The sequence below is a fragment of the Hemicordylus capensis genome, chromosome 5 (assembly GCF_027244095.1).
Source record: "Hemicordylus capensis ecotype Gifberg chromosome 5, rHemCap1.1.pri, whole genome shotgun sequence".
Lineage (NCBI taxonomy): Eukaryota > Metazoa > Chordata > Lepidosauria > Squamata > Cordylidae > Hemicordylus > Hemicordylus capensis.
The window spans coordinates 34,925,921-34,952,691 of NC_069661.1; the positions used below are offsets into that span (position 1 = coordinate 34,925,921).

The 26,771-nt window shown below is 43.3% G+C and overlaps 1 protein-coding gene across 1 annotated transcript in view; it reads left to right on the plus strand.

The window, feature by feature from the left end:
- NPNT (nephronectin) overlaps nucleotides 1-26,771 on the plus strand; it is a 100,701-nt gene that overhangs the window by 47,252 nt on the left and 26,678 nt on the right. The window contains exons 3-8 of the mRNA XM_053256724.1: nucleotides 1,769-1,861; nucleotides 11,944-12,063; nucleotides 15,891-16,010; nucleotides 16,758-16,892; nucleotides 19,871-19,993; nucleotides 24,777-25,259. Coding sequence (XP_053112699.1) covers nucleotides 1,769-1,861; nucleotides 11,944-12,063; nucleotides 15,891-16,010; nucleotides 16,758-16,892; nucleotides 19,871-19,993; nucleotides 24,777-25,259 — 1,074 coding nt within the window. The remainder of the gene's footprint in view (nucleotides 1-1,768; nucleotides 1,862-11,943; nucleotides 12,064-15,890; nucleotides 16,011-16,757; nucleotides 16,893-19,870; nucleotides 19,994-24,776; nucleotides 25,260-26,771) is intronic.

A 26,771-nucleotide genomic window follows, 5' to 3' on the forward strand; every position in this document is an offset into this window, starting at 1 on the left:
GGGAACCAGAGGTGTCCAGGGCATGTGCAACCCTGTGCAGCATGTCATCTGAAGTCTTCTAAACCTGGTTCCTGCCCCAGTTCTCTTGAGATTCTACCAACTTTGTTCAGCAAGGATTGAGGTTGGCTTTACCAAGTCTGTGGGAGTCAGTATCTGGGTGCATCAGCAGCTAGCTTCAGACAACATGCTTCATGGGAGCCCATTCACCACACAGACACCTCCAATTCCCTCTTCTGGACTTGGTGCTGACTCTGGTTGATTGTATGAACCTGCCCATATTAAATCAATATGAAAAGTGGAACATAGATTGTTATTAAATAATTAAATAAGTAATGCATACGTGTAATGTGGTGATTGTGATGTCTCACTGCAGGGCAATAGGAGGATTGCGCTTTATCCCTTTCTTTCTTGGGGGGGGCGGTGAAGAAAACAGATGTGCATGCAAAGATCTCACAATTTTATTTTTTTTAATCTATCTATCTATCTATCTATCTATCTACACACACACACACACAAACAAACATTGGTGCAATTGAAGTTTCCATTCCGGGACAAATAGTAGCTGAAGGAGGTCTTAATCCAGTTTGGATGGCTCATAGCTGTATTTACCAGTTCCATAAAGAATTGCTAACCATCTAAGACTGGCCTGGAGTCTCCAGGAATCCACATTAATCTCCAGGTGACTATTAAAACCGGTCCTGGAGAATTTAATGGCTTGATGTTGTGGGGAAAAATGGGAGGGGGGCGGGATCTCCAGAAATAGCTTCAGTTCATGTTTTGAACACAGGATTTCCACAATCCTGAAGCAGCAGCTCTTGATGCTGTGTGGCAAACCTCTTTTGAAACCAATGGTTAAAGCTACTTTAAAAGTAGCTTGTAATACAGCACAGGAATCTGCTATTTAAAGGGTGGGGGGTGGGTTTCCAAAGCCCTATTGGGCATGCCCAAATCTTTGGGTGCACCTGAAATATTTGTTTGAATCTCAGCCATGAGTTTTCCCAAGTTTTATTTTAAAAAATAAATAAATACAACCAAATGACTTTTTCATTTGGGACTGAATGCATTCTTTATTCCAGTCTTGTGAAGGGTCCTACAAATCTTGGACCAGCACTGGATGTGTGGACAGCAGGGAGTGGAGTGAATATGGCCAGGTTCCAGAAATGTATGGGTAACTTTTAATAGCAATTCGAAATCTCTAAAATGAGACTGGAAAATATGAAGAAGCTTCATGGGAATTTATTGCATAAATATATATATTTGTAGGAAATACATATATTAAAAAATCCTTTCTCCTTTTAATAAAATGACTGTCACGTTTTTATTGAATGAATTTATAGCCTTTTAAGGAAAGCTATTTTGCTATATGCTCATGTTAATGACTCTTAAAAGTGAGTTTCGAATAAACACTTTCAGACATTGTACTTGTACAGACCAATCTCTCAATTTACACATATTATCTTTTCTATTGGTAATACCTTGAATTTTGTTAAAGATGAAAATATTTGCCATACTTTGCCATACTTTTTAAAAAGTTTATGTATGTATTTTTAGGTATGCTTGGAACCTCTCAAGGGGAGAAGTGGCTGAGGATGGAGCTGTAGCAGAACAGCAGTAGATGGGGAAAGGATCAATCAGTCCTTTCCCTGTCACTTTTCTGCTCCAGATCACCCCTTTATTACTCACTGTGTTAAAATGCATTCTTATAATCTAGTCCATGTGTACCTCAGTTAGACCAGAAGCCTGATGGTCTGCATTTGTGTATTCACAGCTATATGTCAGCCAAGATGTAAACATGGTGAATGTGTTGGACCAAACAAATGCAAGTGTAACCCAGGGTACACTGGGAAAACATGCAACCAAGGTAAGAAAGCAGACATTCTCTGTTAAATAAGAAGCGTCTTTATGGTTTTGCTCAAATACATTTGAAATTACAACAAAACATTTGTTTAGTTAGGCTGTTAATCCTAAGAACAGTCTTGCTGGATCAGGTCCAAAGCCTATCTAGTCCAGCATCCTGTTTCCTACAGTGGCCCACCAAATGCCTCTGGGAAGCCCACAGGCAAGAGGTGAGGGCATGCCCTCTATCTTGCTGTTGCTCCCCTGCGACTGGTATTCAGAGGCATCTTGCCTCTGAGGCTGGAGATGGCCTATAGTCATCAGACTAGTGGCCATTTATAGACCTGACCATGAATTTGTCTAAGCCACTTTTAAGCCACCCAAGCTAGTGGCCATCACCACATCCCATAGCAAATAATTCCATAAACTAATCATGCGCTGTGTGAAAAAGTACTTCCTTTTGTAGGTCCTAAATTACCTGACCTTCATTTTTATGGCATGACCCCTACTTCTAGTGTTGTGAGAGAGGGAGAAAAATTTCTCTCTGTCCACTCTCTCTACTCCATGCAGAATTTTATACACTTCTATCATGTCCCCATAGAGTGGGTTACATCACTGGTTCAGGTGACTCAGAGAATCAGTGATGTGATAGAGAGGAGAGCTGGTCTTGTGGTAGCAAGTATGACTTGTCCCCTTAGCTAAGCAGGGTCTGCTCTGGTTGCATATGAAAGGGAGACTAGAAGTGTGAGCACTGAGAGATATTCCCCTCAGGGGATGAAGCAACTCTGGGAAGAGCAGAAGGTTTCAAGAACCCTCCCTGGCTTCTCCAAGATAGGGCTGAGAGATATTCCTGCCTGCAAGCTTGGAGAAGCTGCTGCCAGTCTGTGAAGACAATACTGAGCTAGATGGACCAATGGTCTGACTCAGTATATGGCAGCTTCCTATGTTCCTATGTCCACTCTACTGTCTGAGTAATTCACCTCTCTGATTAGAACTAACCTGCTGAAGTCACTGAACAAGCACGATCAAAGCTAGAGTCCAAGTATGAAGACAAAATGGTACTCATTACTAGGGGTGTGCAAACAGGTTCAACATTGAACATGTTCGCGGTCAAATACTTAACCTCTCAGTTCTTCTCCTGCCCTCAGCTTAGCTCAGCTGTAGAAATTAAAATTGCTTCACTCCTTCTCAATGAATGTGTTATATTTAGTACATTATATCATGTGCACAGTATTAGGTGATCAAATTAAGGGAATAGCTAAACTCCAAAAACTCTGTACATTAGATAACAGAAAGTTCATTGTGCAGTTACTTTAGCATTTGTTTTTGCTACAACTAATTTTGGGTAACTGCTTAGAATGAATGAATTCAATGGAGAAGAAAAAGATTTAAAAAAATCTGATTGAGGTTAAGAACATAAGAACAGCCTTGCTGGATCAGGCCCAAGGCCCATCTAATCCAGCATCCTGTTTCACACCATGGCCCACCAGATGCATGCCCTCTCTCCTGCTGTTACTGCCCTGCAACTGGAATTCAGAGGCATCCTGCTTCTGAGGCTGGAGGTGGCCTATAGCCTTCAGACTAGTAGCTGTTGATAGACCTCAGTCATCCAGGTTGTTGGCTGTCACCACATTCTGTGGCAGAGAATTCCACAAGTTGATTATGTGTTGTGTGAAAAGTACTTCCGTTTGTTGCTCCTAAATTTCCTGGCAATCAATTTCATGGGATGACCCCTGGTTCCAGTGTTATGTGAGAGGGAGAGGGAGAAAAAAATTGTCTCTATTCATTTTCTCCACACCATGCATGATTTTATAGTTCTCTATCATATCTCCCCGTAGTCGTCTTTTTTCTAAACTGAAAAGCCCCAGGTGTCGTAGCCTTTTCCAGTTCTACAATGTCCTTTTTTAGATGTGGTAACCAGTATTGTATGCAGTACTCCAAGTGTGGCCACACCATAGTTTTGTATAAAGGCATTATAATATTATCAGTTTTATTTTCAATCCCTTTCCTAATGATCCCTAGCATGGAATTGGCCTTTTTTCACAGCTGCCACACATTGAGTCAACACTTTCAACGAGCTGTCCACCATGACCCCATGATCCCTCTGCTGGTCAGTCACCGACAGCTCAGATCCCATCAGCATATAGGTTCAGTTTCAAAATGTTCGTTTAAATGGTAACAATAAATAAATAAACAAGGTTGTTTGAAGGTTTTACAGTTGAACAAGAAGTTACATTGACATATATACCATCCCATCCTCTTATTTACTGAAATAATGGGTCTGTTGGGATGGATCATTATTTGCAAGGCAGGGCTCAGTTGATGGGAAGGCAGAACAGTTAACTGCTCCAGTGCCCACTGATTCTCCCATCCAACAGCCTCCTTCTGGGTTTTCCCCAACTAGATCCCCTTCTAGTTTGCAGTATGACTAGGATGCCTGGGAGAACCAGTAAGCAGGTGAGAGGTTATTATGCATCCCCTCCCATCAATCGATTTCCCCCCACAAGTTAGTGCCCTGCATTAATGTTATGAGGCATTGGAGTAGCTAGTGACCTGTGATTGCTCACCAGTGCATGGCCCCCCACTCATCCCCTGCTGCCATGCTGACACTGCTGCCCACTACCTGCTCATCAGGCTCCTCCTAGCTGGTGGGAAAACAGGAAAGCCCAGAATGGGCCCTTTCTGCTTCCCAGAAGCCCAGAGATAGCAGGGAATGCAACACACACACAGGTTTATCTATTAATGACAACATGGAACCTCTGGAAACACAGCTTCCACAGTCACTGCTTCAAACTGAAGTTCACAGTAGCTCTGAGATGGGACCATTAGGGAGGGGGTAGACTGTGTGTCATGCCAGCCAACATCCTTGCCAAAATGTGGCTGCTCAACAAGTATAGAGAAATGCATCTGCATCTCAACTTGTGTGAGCCAAGATGTTCAGGGCATTTATGTAATCCCTTCAAACTGGGCCTGTGCAACTCTGCAAGCAACTCCAAAAGTGAAAGTATACCAGACAACACTCCAAATCATCCAAGAACTTACAGAGCATGTGCAGCTCTGAAATGTACTTTCCTTCTTAGCTTAAGGGGCCATGCACACAATTTGATTGGGCTGCAATCCATTTTAGATTTTTAGGTGGATTGACAGTTGGTAGTTCAATAACTGTTATGTTCATCTTTAGAAATCTGGTGATGATCCTAGATTTGAGGGATGAGGTGGGGGGTTCAGCGCATGAGACATGACTCAAATTGCAGGCAACTCCATGCCACTTGAGATCACCCACTCCATTAGGAGCCACAGCCAGCACCCCTACCACAATCTGAGGTCCTGCCTTCATCCTCTGACTTGGAGGAGTCCCTCAAAGACCTGGCCGAGGTCCCTTAGTGCTGCCAATTAGAGGTCCCTTAGTGCTGTCAGAGTCAGCACCTAAAATTAGGCAAGGCTCCTTTTAACTAACAGAGGGAAGAGAGGTGGAGCCAATCAGTGCTCCCTCTAAAATGGATTCCCAGATGTTGTTGACTACAACTACCATAATCCCCAGGCAAAAGCCATTGCAGCTGGAGATTCTGGGAGCTGTAGTCAACAACATCTGGGAATCCCTGTTAGAGGAACAATGGAGCCAATCCACTTTACCTGGGCAGCAACAGCAACCTTAAGAATCAACACTACTCCAGGATCTCTCTCCTATGTTGCTCTCTTGCTCACCTGTGTTTCTACTTGGAGCTATCCGAGGTCCTGACCCTCCTTTCCCTTGGAGCTGTCCAAGGTCTGTGTTCCTCCTGGAACAGATCTCCTGGATGGGTTCAATGTTCAGTGTGATAATATTATAAAACCATAAACATCCTGCTTCAGAAAAACATTCAAACATTCCCCTGATCCAGAACTCTCCAGAACTTCATCTCTGTACTAATACAGGCACAGAGTAGGGATGTGCAAACAGGTTCAACGCTGAATGTGTTTGACATTGAACTGGTTCAGTTTGACAGTTTAGGGTCGAACTGAACCAACCCTTGTTCGGTCCGACCCCGAACCAACCAACCCCTGGCCTATTTGGGGGGTTTGCAAGTATTGGTTCTTAAAATTTTTTTTTTAAATTAAATGTACCCCCTCCAAGGGGGGGGGGGTCTGTAGAGGTTCCCCCTCCCCCACTGGCCTCCCTCCCTTCCAGAACTAACCCGTTCAGGCATTCCTTCCCCCTGGTGTGGCAGTCATTTTGGAGTCATGTTGCCTCACAAACATGTGCACCTGGCATGTTGCAAGTCACCCAGAGAACAATTTGTTATGAGGAGGCTAACAAATAAAGTTTGTTTGTTTGTTTGTTTGTTTGTTTGTTTGTTTGTTTGTTTGTTGTTATGAGTAAAGGGCTTGGGGAAGGGCTTTGTTTGGTTGCATAACTGTAGGGAGGCAGGAAGAAGGTCGCTTCATAACTGGCACAAGAGCATGCCAATCAGCACTTTGGATTATCATTGAAGCAAGAAGGTTCATGGTTGCTCCTGGGCTCATTGCATTTGAAAAACGTGTTTGTCTAATGATGGGTGATTATAGAGAAATCATCTCTCAAATTTTGTACTTTTTCGCTGCCTCTGCTTTCTCTTTTTATACACTTGAGATTACTGATTCTTCACTGATGGTATTTGACATAAACTGACATGTCATTTTACTGGATATTAGTCTTTTGACTTTTGTTATACCTTCTTCCCAATTTGTGAAGCTGAACACTTGTATAGTACCTCACATGACTGGCCCAGTGAACCACCCTTTTTCAGTGCTCTGGATCATCATGCAACAAATTTCCCACTGAGGGGTGAGGAAAATCCTTTATTCAGGTGGTGCATTCCTTCCACCTGCACGGCTTTCAACTACAGCGAAACCTCTTGCAAATCTGCTGAAGAATAGCAAACTTCTGGCTGCTATGTCAAAGCCCAGCCTGCAGTATGATTGGCATGCAAAGCAAATAAGCATTGACACTTCCTTGAGGCTGTAAACCTTTCTTCTGGAAAGGCTTGACCCTAGACAATTCTCTTCATTTGCTCTTGTATCACCTTCCTTCTCTAGTCTTTTGAAATATATGTTGTTTTTCTAAGCTCCTTCCTAAACTACAAAGAAAGTTGCTTGCTCATATAGGTTAAGGCAACTGCTTGATAGGAATAAGAATCATAACTGTATATTAATCATCATCATCATTAATATCTGTGTTTTTCCTAACACGGATATTGGTACTTGTGTTGGCATATAAAATGAATATAAAATACAATATAGGAATGGCAATGTAGGCAAACATGCAACCAATAGATTCACAATTTACATGCCTTTCTCACAGGTATTAATATCTGTTTCAGAAATGTGTGAAGTGTCCCTCAATATGCCCATTAATACCTTCTCAATTGGACCGTTTACAGTACCGTATGTCTAAAAGTTGGTCAACCTCTGGAGGGCTGTTTGAATTACAGCAGGCCACACAAGGCCTTCCACTTGATTATTCATGAAGTTTATTTAGTCCTTCCCAGACAACTATTGCCTCTGGCCCCTGGACTGGCCCAACAGCATTGATATGGGCTAGCATGGTGCTAGGTTGAGAATCAAGAAAAAAAGTCTCAGTATTGTAGAACAACACCATCTGTTTGCTAGGACTCTTTCAGAAATGGTTGTTGTAACAGGAGGAGGTTGACCAGACAGTGAGGCGAGTCTCACGATCAGTGAGACTCACCAGAAGGGGGTTTGCGGGGAGAGCAGGCTTAGCCTGCTCTCCGTACAGATGATCATTCAGTCTGCCCTAGGCAGCTGGATCGGCCGCCCACATGACTGCTGGCTCCATCACGCCAGCTCCACCAGTGGGGGCTGTGGGGATCGGGGGTTGTGCAGCCCCCGGAAGGTCCAGGATGACCCGCACGAGTGTGTGGGGCATCCTGGAGAGACTCCCAGGGCTGGGAGGCTTGTTTCAGCCTCCTGGTGTGGGTCTCCTCATGTGTTGCCATGGAGCTGCGGCGCGGCAATAAATGATCACAAAAATTGGGTTAGTGGAGTGTTCGCTCCGCTAACCCCATTTAAGGGGAGGGCTACAAAAGCCGGTCACCCGCTTTGGAGAAACCAGTGGTTCTCACACTCAGCCAAAATCAGGCTAGGCTCCCTTAGCCCAGTTTTGGCCGATCATGAGAATCACCTTAGCATTACTCAAGCAAATGCTTCTGTTACGTGGGAAGCTGTTATTTACCAGCACTCAGATCAAGATCCCATGTTGTTGATAAACAGTAGTTATTGGTTCTAGCAACAGGGGTGCCAACAGAATAGTTGGGCTCCAGTCCACTGTATGTGGATTGGGTCCTTGCACCCACAGTCTGTTGGCAACACCTACATGGTGGGCTGCTGCCCTCTCCTTAAGATGCAAAGCATGCTGAGCAGCTATTTTACACACACACACACACACACACACACACACACACACACACCATTCTCCCTGCCCCAGACCTCTTTCCAAGCTATTTGCAACCCCCCACCCCCACCCCCAGCCAAATCACCTCCTTTGCCTTCTCCAGCAGTATCCTCTTCTACCACTCTGGAAAGGAATGGAAGTATATTGAGGCCAGGACAGTGCTGACTTACAGTATCTCTGCAGAGGAACTTGAGGCCAGTATCCTACTGTTTTTAACATATTTGTAATGGCGGGCACAAGCAAGTGGGGTGATGTTTCCCCTGCTGGGGTCCCCTGCTGCCCTGGGGCTGGTACAGGAGGTTCTTCTATTCTACCCCCTGTTGGCAGTGCTGCCTGGCAACCATGATTCTACCATATCCCTGTGGGGAGATCTTCTCACCGGTCTCAGAGCATATTGGATGGAGCCTGAGATGCCCAGTGTGCCACAAGTGTCCCCCTGCACCTTTAAAATGGCTCATTCTCTTGCTTCTGGAGACTACATCCTCCTGCTGTTGCACCATCTGCAGTGTTATCACTGTGAGAGGATGCCGGTCTGGAAGTAGTTCGAGAACCATCTAGATCAGGGTTTCGTAACCTTGGGCCCCCAGATGTTGTTGGACTACAACTCCCAGAAACCTCAGCCACAAAGGCCATGTCTTGGGATTCTGGGAGTTGTAATCCAACAACATCTGAGGGCCCAAGGTTAAGAAACCCTGATCTAGATTACAGCAAAGAAAAATGGGGATGCTGTTCTATCCTTAAGAGGAAGTAATATTTCATTCTCAGCTGCAGAATATCATTCATGACTGGGGAACAGAATAGAAGGCAACTCACTATTATGTTTGTCCATCGTCTAGTCGTTTATATGCAAATACGCAGTGCACAAGCAATTCTCTTTCGGAAATGTTTCATGCATTCACATTTATCTCTCTTCTTCGAATGCAATCCAAGCTTATCAGCCTGCGCTTATGTATGGGACTACTTCTCCAAAGTATCGCTGCACCTAGCCTGCTTTATGTGCTTCTCAGTATGCAACTTTGATAGTGCCACAATACTACTGTGTTGTTGTTTTTTCCTGCCTCTATAATTGCAGCATCTGAAATGTGAACAACTTTTATAGTCAATTGCTTCATTGGGAATAATGGAGGGGAAACTTAGCAGTCTAATGGGGCTCATTAAAACACCTCTCAAAACCCATTAAAAGTTTTGCAAAGACCAGAGAAGCAAGGGGGATGTGAAAACACTCCCAAAGTCTTTGTAATTTTTCATCTTGGAAAATGAAGATTTCTGGAATATACTCCCTTTCCCCCCTCTTAGAATAAATAAGAGGGTATTTATTTTAAATGAGTTGTTAAGAGAACACATAAAATGAATAAAAACAGGTAAATTTTTCTACCTTCTAGAAAATTCAGAACTTCTGTGTAACTCAGAGCTGCACAACTTCTGCCCTCCTGCAGATGTTGGACTACAACTTCCATAATCCCACACTATTGGCCACTGTGGCTGGGGATGTTGGGAGTTGTAGTCCAAGAACAGCTGGAGGGCAAAAGTTGTGCAGCTCTGCTGTAATTCATCAAGGGCCTTGCAGTATCTTAGGGCTGCACAACTTTGACCCTCTAGCTGATTTTGGACTACAACTTCCATCATCCCCAGCCATGGTGGCTAATAGAGATTATTGGGGTTGTAGTCCAGTATCTGCAGACGAGCTGAAACTGTGCATCCTTGCCGTATCTCATTCTAAGCTAGCTGCTACTATTAGCTGGTATAACAGGTATAGGCATATACCTGTTCAGGTATAACAGTGTAGACAATACTGAGCTAGATGGACCAATGGTCTTGACTCAGAATAAGGCAGTGTCTCGTGTCCCTAAATGCTAGGAAGGAGCTAAATGAAAGTGGAAACTTACACCAAACCCAGAGGTACCCCTGTGCCTACAATGACTTTCTTCCATTGCCTACATACTATGTTTTCTACTCAAGACTGTGGAAGCACTGTTTCAGAAATGTAACTTGGGAATATAAAAGCATCTCCTAGAAGATTTTAAGATATAGGGGGTGGGGAAATTAAAAACAACAACAATATTTTTAAATTTAATGTAATTTTAATGGAGGGCCTTGATTCAACTTTGTGTATTGATTTTGGTCTATGAATGGAGCACCAGTGGGGGAAAAGTAATCTGACCCTTAAGTATCTTCCTAATATTTCCAGCATTTCCCCCCCAAGACAGAAATCTTAAAGTTAAACAAAACCCTGGCACTATAGATGCTTTAACTGACCTTCTGGTGAAGCTGTTAAGTAAACCCACTAGAAAAGTAGAAGATTCAAGTGATAGACACTCAAGTGGAACAAAGTATTAATAAACTTCCCAGCAGAAACATTCAAAATATGCTCACATTATTCTTAGACTGTGTCACTAGTAGCTAGCCAGTATCATGGCCTATACTAGTATACCAAATATATTGCACCAGGTGGTGTCATATTCAAAGCTCTATAGAAAGAAACAGCTGTTTACAGTACAGTAGGTGGGTTGGCATTCAGTGTTATTGGCCTACTTCACGCAATAATTAGAATCTAGTTTTAATGTTGGGTTACCAACATTAGTGTGATTGTGTGAACCCATGGAATATCAGATTCATCTCAAGCAATAAACCACCTTGGCTTGGGTTCACACAGTCATGCTAATGTTGGCAACCCATATCAAAACTAGACTTTAACGACTGTGTAAGCCCAACCATTAAGTCACCATTTTGGATTTTTTAAAAAACCTATCTAGCTATCTTTATTATGGTCTTAGACCAGCACATGGTGAAAGGAGTATGCAACAGGTTAAAAACTATGAATTATGGGTTGTGGTTTTTTTTTTTTTTTAAGAAATGAATCTACTCTATCTACTAGGTCTCTGTTACATTCTTCACTTGAGATCTAACACACTATTGCCCTTATCTAAACTTTATTTTAGTGGGAATGCATGTAGCAATTTATTCATCATTGTCTATCTATAGCCAAATCTTTTCTAGACTTAGGCCTGATTCACACAATCATTTGAATCTAAGTTTAAAGTCAATAACCAACATGTATGAACCTACATTAAGTTGGTTTATGACCCAAGGTGAGTCTGAAATTCCCACATTCGCCTGTGTTCGCACAATCACACCAACACTGGTTACTCACTTTAAACCTAGGTTCAAATAGTTGTGTGAACCAGGCTACTGGATATTATAAGTGAAATTACTTTCTTCCTGAAAATGTGCTGGATGATTCTGTGTGAATGTCTGTTAGGACTGTAGGACCACATGTTCCCTTCCTCACTTCTCTATCCAGCCATTTTTAACTGTGATTAAAGATGGTACAGATCTGATAATAATTTACGCAAGCCATGGGGTTAGTGCCAACATAAGCCTTAATCATGGTTAAGGTGGACAAGGAAAGTTGATATTAGACTGGAGAGGGAAAGAGCTGGGGAAAGGAGTTTACAGTGCCACAGCATGCTTCACTACAGTCATGGGCAAGTTTGCATCATCCTACTGATGGCATGTAGAGCAGTATATTACTGGAAACATTGTTGGATCCAATCAAGACTAAGTTGGCTTAGGGAGAGAACCTGACTTGTACTGTCTTCTGCAGCTTTCAAGATACCAGTGTATAATGCCCATTCTCTTTTTTCTTTCCTCCCCTCCCCGTGCCTTCTTTGTCTTAGATCTCAATGAATGTGGACTGAAACCAAGGCCATGCAAACACCGGTGCATGAATACCTATGGCAGCTACAAGTGTTATTGTCTGAATGGTTACATGCTTATGCCAGACGGATCATGTTCCAGTATGTTAGAATCCACTGCTTAGTTACTGTTTTTCTTAAGTGTATAATTTTTGGAAAGAACCGCCATAAATAGAAGATGAACTCTGCTAAATTAGACAAGCAAAAACAAAACAGAAAAACCAAAAGAATCCATGCTTCAACATACCCTCTAACATTCTGCAGATTAAAATGATACGCTTGTAACAACCAATTCTCATACCAAGGATTACTGTCAAAGCCTGCCTCCACCCAGTGTTACTCATTGCTGAAGACTGGATTCTACTTGCTAGATGATGTACACTCTTATACATCCATATAGTGTTGTGTATCCATTTACAAGAAATACATCAATCCACCCACATGGAGGTTTAATTTCTAGAGACACTGGAGTGGTAGATGAATCCTGAAGAATCGCAATTCTAGCTGCTCACATGGGGAAGAAAAGGATCCTCAAGAGGAAAAAATGGGGACAAAATAGGACAGTGATTTGCCAGGGACAGATTCTAGAATATAGGGACTTTCCCTGGTTGAATAGAGACAGTTGGAATCTATGGCTCAATGGTAGAGAATGCACAAGGTCTCAAGTTCAGTGGTTAGTATTTCCATTTCAAAAATTCTCCTGGGAAACAGGGCCCTGCCTAAGAGTGAAACTAGCTGTGAACATTTCGCACTGAGGTTGTTCTCACGTGCAGCCTAACCCAGGCTAGGGAAGCCCAGCCTAGCTTGGGCTGCACGTGAGAACCACCAGGATTGGGCCCAATCCCAGCAGGGCAGTGCCAATTAGCCCCATCTCTTAGCCAGGGTTAAGGGGGGCTCAAGCAAGCCCTTAACCCGGGCTCCAGGATTGTGTGTTTGCTAGGGCTATGTTTAGCCCCAGCAGACACAGCGATAGGCGCCTAGAGTGCCAGTTTCCTGGACGAATCCCCCAATGCATTGCAGAGCTGTGTACTGCAGGCACACAGTGCTACTCATCCTGGAGCGCATCTGCACTCCCAGAAACAAGCCATTGCTTGTCTGGGGGGAAGGTAAGCTTAATCAGACTTCCCGTCCACCCCCTGCCCACCCGGCCATTTGAACGACCTCTCCGAGTGGCACTGTGGGTGTATTTGGCTTTACTTGGGCAGCTGTATGCCCAAATCTGGGGGCAGGGCTTATCAGGATTGGGGCTGCAGCAGAGCAGAGGGTTTTTCATCTTTTATTCTCTTGCTGCAGTCCAAATGAAACTTTCCTCTCAAGCTGCTATTTGCTTTGGGAGGAAAGATGCCATCCAAATGCAGATAGGCATTTCAAGAGGGGCGGTTTTCATCAGGACCATGGCATAGAAAGTAGAAGGATATGTTTAAAAGGCCCTGCTTACTGTGGTTCTGATCATTCCCCCCACCACAGATGCAGAACTGCAGTTTATAAAGTAAAAACAAACAAACAAAAATAGGCCAATTATTGCCACGTCGAAGTCCTTTTCAGACATTATGTTGTATGCATGCACAGATGTCTGTACGTTTATACATGTTTTTGTGTGAATGACATGCATTCCTTTAAAAAAATGAACAGCCCCCTGAAATGCATGGTAAAAATAGGAAGCTGTACCTGTGTTGGTATAACATGGGAATAACTGTACCTGTGTCCACTGTACACTTGTATGAGTGTTCAACATAATAAGACTATTCACACAACCCAGGCATGGGCAGCCCTGCCTGGGTATAGCTGCTCGTGTAAAGCGCCAGGATCGAGGCCGATCCTGGTGCTGCCTCCCCCAGTAGCCCGAGTTTTTTACCTGGGCTTTTACCTGGGTTAAAGGGCACAAGCACGCCCTTTACCCCACATCTGGTGCCGTCTGTGTGCTTGGTTGCAGGCAGACCGAGCAGTCACAGAACCAGGTGCCTAGAGTGCCTGGCTTGAAGGGGAAACCCTCACTGCTCTGAGTTGCTCATGTGGTGCATCTTGGGATTCCTGGAGGCCAGGACTCATTTTCCCAGCCTCCAGAGATTTGTGCTGCTTGGAGCAGCGTGGATCATGTGGGCATGCGAGCCACATGCCACACAGCAGCTCAGTGATCATCTGGGGGAGCGGGAAGTAGATCCAACCCTGCCTTCCCCCATCCTCCCTGCCCCAGAAATGGTTGTGTGAATGACCTCAGTGTCTGAATAGGGCTCTAGTTGGCCCTGCTATCTTGGCCTTGTGTGCAAGTTTGAGAAGATAAGTCTGAGCTAGATGATCCCATTCAGCATTAGGCAGCTTCACGTTTTCAGAATAATTCATTCAATTAATTTTATTATCAGGAAATGCTCTTCCATAGCAGTCTGGGAATGCAGGAGACAGGTATACCTGGTTGTGTCGCTGCGCATTATAAATGCATCTTGGCATTATCCTTGCTGGCTCTGCTGTTTTAAAACTGCAGTATAATCTTCCCAGAGGTCAGGTTCCTCCGTACCCTCTTATATGTGAATATTTTGAATACTTCAGCACACCAAGAATGGGGAGAGAGAAATTACAGAGCCTTCCTTGAAGTCAAGAGATTAGATTTTAAAAGGCTTTCTCGGAAGATAAAAGCATACCAGTTTCTCCAAAGTACAGAATTGTTTTTCACTGGTCAGTTTGCTGAAAGATTCCTATACTTGAAGATAATCTACCCATGAGCAAACCTCAAGTTACTTTAGGATGGGAGTTCTCCACTTTGGAGCCCTAGATTTTGTTGGACTCCAACTTCCAAAGGCCATTATGGTTGGGCATGAGGGGCTGTGCAGTACAACAATCTGTTGTACCCAACAGGTACCCAATCTGTATAGTTTTATTGGTTTTAATTGTATGTAATTTGCAATGGATTGTATGTTTATAAAGTTGCCGGACAGCAACATCTGGGGCCCATGACAGGGAAGCTCTGCTTTGGGATACTAAAGAGCCACTGGGTGGTTACAGATGACCAGCTTGCCACAATTTTCACCTCACATTTGCACCTGATGTGCGGTACAAGTTTCTCTGTACTACATGGCAGCATGATACAGCCAGTTGAGCTCTCCCCAGGGTAATTTGGTCAGTGGTATGGCTCACTGGATTAGTTTGCTGTATGAAGTGTGGGGAGCAAAGACACCCCACTTGACATCTCCTGTTAAGGTCAAGAGTAATCTTTCCACGGATTTTCTCTCTCGTTAAAGCTCACTTCCATTTTATCAAGAAACATGATTGTTTATCAAGAAACATTGTCCGGATTTGATTTGTGAAGTTTTACATACCCAGCTTTATGCAACCAAGTGTTGATCAGATGTAATCAAATGTTGATCACTGCTGCCGAATTTTCTTACAACTGTTAATATATTCAGAATGTTTTCTTTCTAGTACTTGCTTAAAGAAATATCATGACACTGTTTTTGTTTTTCTTTTTTGCTTTACATTTCAATAAAATTGAAAAAAAAAATTAAAAAAAGAAAGAAAAAGAAACATGATAAAACATGGTCTATTCTCATGAGCAGCAAAAAAGAGTCTAGCCTGATTTTTGCTGCTCATGTAAACCACCAGGCTCACAGGTGAGCCCAGTGGCTACAAGTGGCTAGCCCGCTTTTGTAGCCCTCCCCTAAGCCCGGGTTTGTGGAGCATGTGGCCCCCATGTGGCCGACCGTGTGGCCCCCCGAGTTCCCCAGCCCCTACCAGCTCCGTCATGGACCCGGGAATCGTGTGGGTGGCCGATCCAGCCACCCAGGGCTCCCACTTTGATCGTGAGCTGAGCCCGCTCTCCCCGCTCTGCTGCAGAAACTCACTGATCGTGAGACCCGGCTCACGATCTGGCACAGCATGTAAATCCTGAGGGCCTTGCCATAATTCGTAATAAGAAGATTGTCATCCTATCTCCACAGATGCTCTCACGTGTTCCATGGCCAACTGTCAGTACGGTTGTGATGTAGTCAAGGGAGAGGTGCGTTGCCGCTGTCCTTCTCCAGGGTTACAATTAGCACCCGATGGTAGGACTTGTGTAGGTAAGTCCAAAGGCTACAAATTCCCCTCTTTCCCCCAGGCAATGGAAAATTCTCAGCAGCCTGTTCAGGGTCAGTTTTCTTTGGAGGTGAAAGCACTGGAAACGCATGTTGTCCTTGTAATAATCTGTTTGTTTACAAATGCACAGGCTGAGCATGCACATGCAGGAAATACAATGTAGGCAGTATCAGATTTGTGGCAATACAAGTACACTCCTTTTTCTATAGTAATCTCCAGTTCCGTGGCTTGTTAGTCTTCAAGGCATTATATGTTCCAGATGAACACACATGTGCAAAAACAACTGTTTATACAGTCCTAACAAAATGCAATAGGGATGTGCACAAAGTGCTTTGGCACCTCTATTCTCAGGTGCTGAGACACTTTGAGCTTCCCCCACTAAATCATTTTGGCAGGAGCGAGCATGTGCTTTAAGAGGAGGAAAGCTGTCTTACCTGCTCCTCCGTGGCCCCTCCACCACCCCTCCAGTGCTTTGTGCACATCCCTAAAACGCAATAACCATAATAGTGTTACTATGAGTTTAAAATGTGTATGATGGTTTTTTGAAAAAAAATCTGGTGACTGACAGCCAGACTAAATTACTCATGAGTAGTGCGACTGAAATAAATGGGACAAGGTAGTCATGACTATATTTGACCAGATTGTTAAGATAAACAGCTTTTTTGAATGTTTAACAAGATTAAATGCATGCAACCTATTACAGCAAATGATTTATTGATTTTTATTTGTAGATGTTGATGAATGTGCCACCGGGAGAGTTACCTGTCCCCGATTCAGGAAATGTGTCAACACTTTTGGAAGCTATATTTGCAAATGCCATAAAGGTTTCGATCTGATGTACATTGGAGGAAAATACCAGTGTCACGGTAATCAACGTAACTTGTCACAAAAGTATTCCTTGAAGACAATTGTGCATTTGCGCATATGAGTATTTTTAAAAAACTTATCCTGTCCTCCTCCATACATTCAGGGTAGCATACAACATAATTAAAACTATAAAATATAGTCAAATAAAATATTTTAATACCTAAAAGCCAGATCCAAATATGCAAGACATCTAAGAAGCAGTTTAAAAACATTAGAACACATTTTTAAAAATTACAGCAGAGAGGGCGGGGTATAAATATTTTAAATAATAAATGAATGAATGAATAGAGGAGCCCAGAGGAGCCCTTCACAGCCTAGCTAAACAGAACACGTCTTCTCCCTCCCGCCTCCTGCTTGCCCAGAGCAGCACACCAGTTTTGTCTGGAGGTCAGAACGAAACACGCGTGGTTTTGGAGAACCATCACACACACACCCCTTACACATGCACACTGCAATCATCTCTCCCCCCACACACATACACAAACTGCAGCCTCTAGGAGCCTAGAGGAGCCCTTCATAGGCTAGCTAAATGGAGCACATTTCCTTCCTCCTGCCTGCTGCTTACACTCTATTGTACAGAGCAGCGCACTGGTTTAGGCTGGAGGTCGGGACGAAACGCGCGTGGTTTTGAAGAGCCGGTGACTGTAGACTAATCGATGACCAGAGTTGAACAGTGATCTTTCTAAGGCAAAGGAACAGTATTAAAATGTGTAGCTGCAGTGGGGGAAGGAAAGAAGAGAGCAGGGAAGGAAACTGAAGGGCTGTGCTCCTAAGGCTCGGAGAGGGAAGTAGCTGACTGCCATACCGGTTATGGGCAATTCTGAGGGCACCGCAGCTTCAAAAGTCCTACTGCACAGAATCTTTTAGCAATAAAGCAGCTTCAAAAGCCCTGAATCTTTCAGTAGGCAAGATGCATTTTTCTACCCCCTAAAACACAAATTTGAGGATCAGTTTTGAAATAACCATCGATTGGTCCCAAAAGGCACTTTTCTGGCATACAGTCTAAAGGCTGAAACTATGCAAATGGACCCCTTAAACCTCTATTCAAAAGAGAAAAACTTTAAGCTGCTCTATCTAAGCCAATTTTCAACGTATCTTCACCAAATTTGCAGGGGAGGTGTCTTGTCGCACCTAGTGAATGTGTGCTAATGACCAGGCAGATTGGACAAATAGTCTTGATTTTATAAGCAATAGAATGTTCAGGTCTTATAATGGTGGAATGTTGAAACTATTCTCCATCTTTACTATGCTGGCACAATTGTGCATGGATTGAATGCAACAAAGCAAAGCTTCTGCGAAGGCTAAAATATTTCAGCCAGCATTTCAGCAAGTGTTCTATATTGTACCATAATTACATATATCTTTAATTCCCTAAAAGTAGCTATTCATCACGTACCTTAGTGCTACATTTAAAAAACTCTCCCATCTATTCTGTAACTAGCTTTACAGCTAGAAATCTGATTCTGCTGATTCTGTAATGACTTTTCTCATTCCCAATCAGTCTGCAAAAATGAGATAGATTCCAACATGATGTGTGTGTTGCAGAATACTAATTTAAGATTTACTGAGACTTAGAGGCTAAGAAGCCATAGAAGGAAGAGAGCTTTTTAGATGCCGTGCAAGCTCTTCACAGCAAAATGAATTGTGAAGTTCTAAAATGACAAACATAGTCTTGTCTATTAAAATAATCCATGATCTGTCCGCAAGTTTTCTCTCTTGTAAGGGCCTATAAAGGCAACAAACTCTTCTTTTGTAAGAGTGACCTCCCTGGAAATTTTTGTGCAAACTTTGATTCACATTCAGATTTGTTGTAGGAATGGCTCATATTGAAGAACTGCATACTTACACCAGTCTAGATAATTTTTATTCCTGAGATCACTGCTGAACAAGTACCTTCTTGGACGTTGTCTAGATACACGTTTATTCCAACTGCAATGTTGGTTTCTATGGAGGATGTTCTACTGTGTCTAAACGATGCACATCCCATTTGTACTGCAAATAGCCCTCAAATGTGCATTAGAAGTTTATTTTAAAAACACTTGCTTTTTGCTGTGTTCTAAAAATTTTGCTTCTCTACATCCCCCAGTGCAACATCCCCCATGGAAGCCAACCTTCCAGTTGGAACAAATGTATGCCTGGACAAATCCTCTGAGTCATTTGCACAAGTTTTTCGACAAACAGTAATTAATCAACATGATGGCAAACTTTCCACAAATGCAGATGTCCTGTTCCTATTATAGTCATATTTCAACAAGATATTTATGCATGACTCACTTGCCAAAATGTGGATGGGGATTAGCATTCAAATGCACATCAATTTCAAATGCAGTAGGTTCTATGGGGACCACATTGGTTTAGTAGTAGAACTAATAATCTGTCAAATTCATTCTCTGATTTCTCATCGCTGATATTTCATTGGCCAACATCCAGAATAATTGAGTGCACATGCAGAAAATATACAGCATGCACTATGGGGCAGGGGAATTTTCATTGAACTCCTCTTCCCTCTGTAGCCAACTATGACTTTTGAAAATATGTCCCTGTAGTCCACATAGCCCTCAGGGACATAGTTTCGGGACTCAAAGTTGCTACAGAGGGAAGGAGAGATTGATGAAAACCATACCTCTTCTGTAGCATGTTCCACGTCTTTGCTGAATAGGTGCTTCATTAGTCTAGAAATTGGCTAGTAGTTTTTGAAATACCAATATGTGCAATGATTTTCACTGATCCCCTTCTTCTCTCTACTGCTCCCAATGTATGCCCCTGAGGGTTCCCCAGCCCTCAGGCACATATTTGGCAGGGGTGTTGGGGCAGCAGAAGGAAGGGGGAGAGAAGATCTGTGAAAATCATTGCATGAGTAAAACATTCTTATGCAAGAGCAGTATTAGTTAGCATACTGCCCAAATTTTTTAGCAGGAGAGAATGATCACAGATGAATGGTATATTTAATCTGAAAATGTAACTGTTTCTGTTACAGATATAGATGAATGCTCACTCGGCCAGTATCAGTGTGGAGGTTTCTCGCAGTGTTACAATACACAGGGATCTTACAAGTGTAAATGTAAGGAAGGATACAGAGGTGACGGATTGAACTGCATAAGTACGTAATAATCCTTTCTATCTTGAAGTCCAAATCCAAATGAGACAGGAAGCAAAATAAGGCCCTTCGGGCAGTAAATCTTCAGCTTCAGCGGTGTCTGTTTCAGTTTCACTCAGATATTTTAAAGCAGTCAATGGTGTATTTAAATTTTTATGAGTCTTAATATGCCAGGGTAAAAATACATTTCCTGAAGCTCTTTTCATTCTCAGTATGAAAATCCAGTGAACCCAGTTTTCATTTTCATTCTGCACATTGGTCTAATAGTTTTAATGCTTTGCAATCTACCATCTGCTTTAAACAGGAATACAGTCTGGTATCCTTGGCTTATGCTATAAGTCAGTGCTTCTAAACTTGGGTCCCCAGAGGCTGTTGGACTACAACTCCCTTCATCCCCAGCCACAATGGCCTTTGACCATTGTCAGTGGGAATTATGGGAGTTGTACTCTAACAACATTTGGGAACCGCAGTTTGAGAAGCCCTGCTAGTGGTTATTGTTAAAGCTTTCCCTCTCATGATGTACAGTGTGTCAACTCCAGAGTAGTTGGTGGCATCAGGCAGCCCAGATTTCAACTATCTTGTTGTTGAGATCAACCACCGGTATTTATTTGTTTATTACTATTTTATTTTATTACATTTTATATCCCGCTCTTCCTCCAAAGAGCCCAGAGCGGTGTAATACATACTTAAGTTTCTCCTCACAACAACCACCCTGTGAAGTAGGTTAGGCTGAGAGAGAAGTAACTGGCCCAGAGTCACCCAGCAAGTAGGTATGCCCACATCCACTGGTCTTTCTCTGACCTGAAACCTACATTAGTTATTTGAATTTTAATTCACTCTTAGTACCCGAGGGCCCACAACATTCATTTCTAGCAGCATGGCAAACAGCCTTTAATTCTCTTCTGATCGCAAATGGATCACAGGTCATCACTTGAAAATCACTGAATAAAACCAATGGAATGGGTTCAGTGGTAGCGCAAACATGTTGTTTTCAGGAGGTCCCAGGTTCAATAATGCCCTCTCCAGTTAAGATTTCAGGCAGCAAGGTTGGGAAACTCCTTTGCCTCACATTATAGAGAGCTGCTGCTTGCTAAAGTGGTACTGAACTAGATGAACTAAACTCCTCATGCGCTGTAAGATGCTACTGTATGTTCATAATTGTCCTGAATTGAACTCTATGTGATGACACACAGAGGAAAGTAAGAAAAGATTCCTTTGTAGAGTCTCTCCTCCACCTCAAACTCCTTGTCATCAAAATATCAACATCCTAAATTAGATTGAAATTCGAGGGAATTTGCATGGTGTGATGGCCTTTGAAAGTTTGCAGAGTTAAGGCCAACAATTACATCTGGTTTCTGCATGCTTTCCCAAGACGCTACTCAAGAGATCTAGGTATCCACCAGAATTGTTGATTCCTTCTTTGCTGGTTGGAAGTGATTTTCTGCATGTGAAAATCAGTGAATAGAAATGTGATTGCTTGCTGCCAAAAGTTGTGAAGAAGTTTTGTGAAGGGTTTGGTAGTGTGCTTGTTTGAGTTGCATACAAGCCTGATGCTTGTGACATGCATGAGAGCCTTCAACGATTCTGAACAGGCTCAGTGGAGAGCTCTTTCTGCAGAGCACTCAACAAATACCTTGCTGATGGTACGAAATCTTTCACCAGCTTTCGATACTGTTGAAAATGAGACGGGTTTTGACTCAACTGAGACACATGGCAGAGGTGAACAAGTTCCTTTTAATGTGGTTTTCTCTGAGACAGCATCTCAGAGGGAAATATGGGGTAAGGGACTGTCTGTCTGTCTTTGTGCAGTTCCTAGTGCAGTGGGGCTCTAGTCGTTTTAGCTGGGTATAACTGATGTAATGTTGCAGCAAATAATAAACAGCCTTTCTTAGCAGTATTTCATTTGGCTACTACTTGTGCTTTAGGGGAAGAAAGAATGTTTAGCATTCCCAGTAGAAATTGTCAACGTCTCTATTGTAGGGTGACTCTAGTACATCTGGTTTGGGGGAGGAAGGGGTGGCAAAGAATGTTACTAGGGAAGCAAGGATTTGTTGTACACAAATACTTATAGAGGTAAGGTAATTAATGTTGTTAGTTTATTTACTTTATTAATGAATCTTGCTTGACATTCTCAAACTTGTTGAGAAAATGGGCCAGATTCCTCTAAGAAAATTCTGCCTTTCTGGATTAGCCCAAAACTTCCAGTCTGCTTTCCAGGCTAGTTAGTTTTCCTGTCTAAGACTGTGTCAGGAAAGACTAGGTTAGGGAGAGAGGTCAGTACCAGGGCAGCTGAAATCTGCCGAGATGACCCTGCACCCTTGCACACATGGTCTCACCCAGCTCAGTTCCTGGCCAGGGAGGAAGCTAAGGGGATGGCCTAGCTCCTGGGAGGCTGGAGGAGTCTCCAACCTACCTGGCTGCACTGGCTTCTGCTGCTTGTGTTGGGGTAGAGGAATGAGTGGACAAGGCGTCTTTAACAACGGGGGCCTTTTAAAATAATTAATTCAAGCTATAGGCCCGTAATATACTATGACTGTATTGTCTGACACTTTGCTGTAATGTACCAGCCTGGTGGATGGGGGAGCAAAAGGGGGAGTGAGAAATATTTGGAGGGGTACACATGCTACCCCTTGGAGTCATCCCTGCTCAGTCAGTCTTGAGGATTGCTATATTAAGGCTAGAGTGCTAGCCATATTGGTCTTTTATAGACCAATCCTGAGCATTTGGATTGCAGCACATATCATCCTTGCACAAAGCTGCTGAAAAAGTCTCCCCCATGACAACATGACCTCATTCCTGACTACAAGGTCTAGAACTCCTTACCGTGTGACTTCTCACCATCATGTTGCTTGTTTTGCATTGCTGGTGGCTATTGTAAGAGGCATAAAAACTCACATCAAGCGTTTCGCTATGTCTGTGCTGTGTTTTGAAGTTCATTAAGAGTCGGGTCAGAAACAGCTGGAGTCCTTTCCCAGTGCTAGGACCTGTTGGTGCTCTTCCACAAGCATCCTTGTGTACTATAGGAGGAGAGCTGGTCTTGTGGTAGCAAACATAACTTGTCCCCTTAGCTAAGCAGGGTCTGCCCTGGCTGCACATGAATGGGAGACTAGAAGTGTGAGCACTGTAAGATATTCCCCTCAGGGGATGGAGCCTCTCTGGGAAGAGCAGAAGGTTTCAAGTTCCCTCCCTGGCTTCTCCCAAGATAGGGCTGAGAGAGATTCCCATCTGCAACCTTGGAGAAGCCACTGCCAGTCTGTGAAGACAATACTGAGCAAGATAGACCAATGGTCTGACTCAGTATATGGCAGCTTCCTATGTTCCCATGTTCCTATAGCAGTGATCTTCACTGTTTTTTTCAAGAGGAGGCCCCTTTGGCAAACATGCTTGAATGTGAGAGCCATTTCCCATTGTGCTGACCTCCACACTTTTCTCAGTGCTGGAAGGGCCCTTTAAAAGAGAGGGAGCCCACTCTTAAGAGCTGTAGAAGAAAGCATTGGGAAGGGCTACACTTCCCAGTACTCTGTACACCCCTTCCAATATGGTGTAGGGGCTCAAGAGGGTTGTGTTTCCCTTAAAGCAGCCCCATTGGTGCTGGGCACAATGCAGCACTGTATGATAGGAACGGTCACCTCCACATGATGCCAGGGGGACTGTGCAGAGTGCTTCAGTTTGGTCAACCTTCACACAGGCCCAGGAAACAATATCAGGGAACCACACCTAGGGTTGATGGGGACCCCAGGCCTTACAATGAAGAACACTGAGCTACAGCTTTGCCACACAAGACAATCATATCACTCTAGTGGGGAGGGGATATGTAACAACTTGACATGGGACCTTTTGGATCCTAGAAGGCACAAAGGCCAATGCAAAACTGCATGTCTCTGGGAAAATGCTCCTCTCTTCCCAACCATAGAATCTTACTTGGCTGCAATGGCGCATGTCGCTCCTTGCGCCTCTGTACCAATTTGTGTAATGGATGTGTGTGCTTCTCCATGCTCATTCTGTGGGTTCTTGAATGTGTGGAATGTGGCACACACGCCCCATCATCCTTACAAGCACATGCCTTAAGGGGCCATTTCTGATACCACACACAGGAAAGCATCTGCTTAGTTCTTAGTCATTTTGAATCATAAACAGTTTCTTTGAAATGGTGTGTTCTTATGAAATGGTGTCCTTTTAAAAATGTATAATAATAATCAATGTAGTTATAGGGGGAAAGCTGATATCCTGATTAACGCTACATGAGTATAGCCAAAAAAAAGTATGCATTTGGTGGATGTGCTCCTGCTTCAGAAGAACAAGGGCTCATGGATGGCGGGGTGGAGTGATTTTTTACGATCTCCCCTTCCCCCAGAAGTGCTCTGTGCAATCTGCAGTTATGTTCCTGGCGGCTGTGCGGCCCTCAGGGACATAATTGCAGGTTGCACAAAGTGCTTCTAGGGGAAGAGGAGATCAGGGGAAAAATCACCCCTCTATGAGCAAACTCCGATGCTTCAGGAGCAAAAGTGCATCTGCCACGCATCTACTTTTCTTTTGGCTGGACACCAGCAGTTTGTCAGGATGTTGATTATTTTTCTCTCATCAATCACATTCCAAAAGTCAAAAGAGAGGAACTGGTAGTAATAAAACTAAATTGTAATGCAGTTTAATAGTCTTGATATAATCCCGAATATTCTGACGTGAATAGGAAGAAGTCAGTTGTTGTTTTCAGTGGAGTTAGCATTGTGTCCTTGGTTTCCTTTCCATGGAGAGATGACAATTTCCCCCCATTGTGTTCCCCTCACAGCTATTCCCAAAGTTATGATTGATCCGTCTGGCCCATTTAGTGGATTTAAGGGCGATACCACCTTTCCTAAAGGCAGCAATGGCATGACCAATAGGATACCTGAAATTGGAGGCACAAGGCAACCCATCAAGCCATCCCATATACCAGCCATAGTTACGGCAAGACCTGCTCCAAAGACAACATTGAGGCCTACTCCAAATCCAACCCTGAAGCCAACACACAAGCCAGTTACCAGGTTTGTAACAAAGCCTGCAACAACAAGACCAGCTCTGAAGCCCGTGACAAGACTTCCACTAGTGACAAGACCTCTGCCAGTCACAAGGCCACCAACACCACCTCCAACGCCGCCTAGGCCTATAACAACCAGAACACCTCCAACCAAAGAGCCACCAAATGTTCCTGATGCAACGACACCTCGTCAGGGATCTACAGTTGACAACAGAATACCAATTGATCCTCAGAAACCCCGAGGGGATGTGTTTAGTAAGTAACACTGAAACTGGTTATACGAGTTCAATTTGATATGCTGTCAAAGAGAAGCTAAGTATGCAGAGTACTAGCTCTAAAATGACAAAGCTCCATGCAGCCTAGGAAACTGTAAATTGTGATGGAAATAGTTTGTACTACTACAAAGCTTGGTGGATGTATCCTGTAGGTATAAATGCTAGTAACATATTACTAAACCATAGTAATAAATTAGTAAATACTGTGACTATGGACAACTTAGTCAATAGTCACATACCATACCTCTTGTTTATATATCTTGGCAATCTGCTACAGTACAACCCCAGTTAATCTCACCTGGCCACCTAAACAATGGCAGACAACATCAAACACTGAAAGATATTCACAGTCCAAATTGTAGCCGCGGAAGCTATAGAGAAGTATTTGTGAGCATGTGTTGTGATGTCAAAACATTTGACAGTCAGTCTGGAAAACAGATAATTGAAAAGGTTGCTGTGATGTGAGCAGTTCCTTCAACTATGTGACTGTGAATGAAATGAGAGATACAAAGCAAGCCCTTTTCATATGTGGTGGGGGAAAGGGACATTATAATAACTTGTGGCATTTGTCTCTTGTTTGCAGAGACAAATGCTGTAAGCATGAAGAGATTCTTTCCATATAGGAAGACCAGTGTGCTCCAATGTTCTGATTCCTTTTTCTGCAGAGAAAAATGCTGCAAGCATGTTCAGTGCAGGGATGAGGTTTCTGAGCACATCGGCTCTGGGGTGGGGCTTGTGAGTGTGCTCTTGGGATGCTGTACCTGGGAACAGTGTCTGCCCCCCACCTTTAAAATCAGATAATTATGACTTTTTGCACCCAATTCTGTTTTCGGGTGCAAGCTTCTGAGCTGCACAGTGCTCTTCTGCATGAATTCATAGAGCCACCCCGTAGTTATTTATTGCTAAGCAACTGCCGAAATCAAATTAAAAATAACTCTCGATTCCTGCTATCTGGAATGTGCCCACCCAAAGGGACACATTTAAAGCTTACGATTGTAAAGATGCTCCTTGCATGAGGAAGTGTCATTTTGAGAGCGGTACTGAAAGATATTGCATTACTTTTATGCCAAGTTGACTTCATGCCACAGATGCCACATTTTCTGGCTCGTGTATTTCGGCACGCCTGCCAAGAAATACCCGACACCCTGTTTCATCTTTAGCACCACAACTGAGGTTAATTATAGAGCTCGGGAGGGTATTTGGATGAGTCTTGCCATTCAGCCTTGTAAACCATAATGCTGCTGAATTAAATAGGAGGTGAGTTTTGTTAGCTTAGAGCAGATGGACAAGTGCATTCCTTGATGGCTTTGATTGTGGCTCTGCTTCAACAACTCCCAGCAATAAACCTCCCAGAGACACAGGCTTTGGGCGGTATAAAAATTATGTTAGATAAATAAATAAAAAGATGGTTCTTTGGGATATCTTAAAGTTTTCTCTTTGTCCTACACCCCACTCAAAAATGAGAGTTTGGTTCGGTTCACCTTTTACGTAT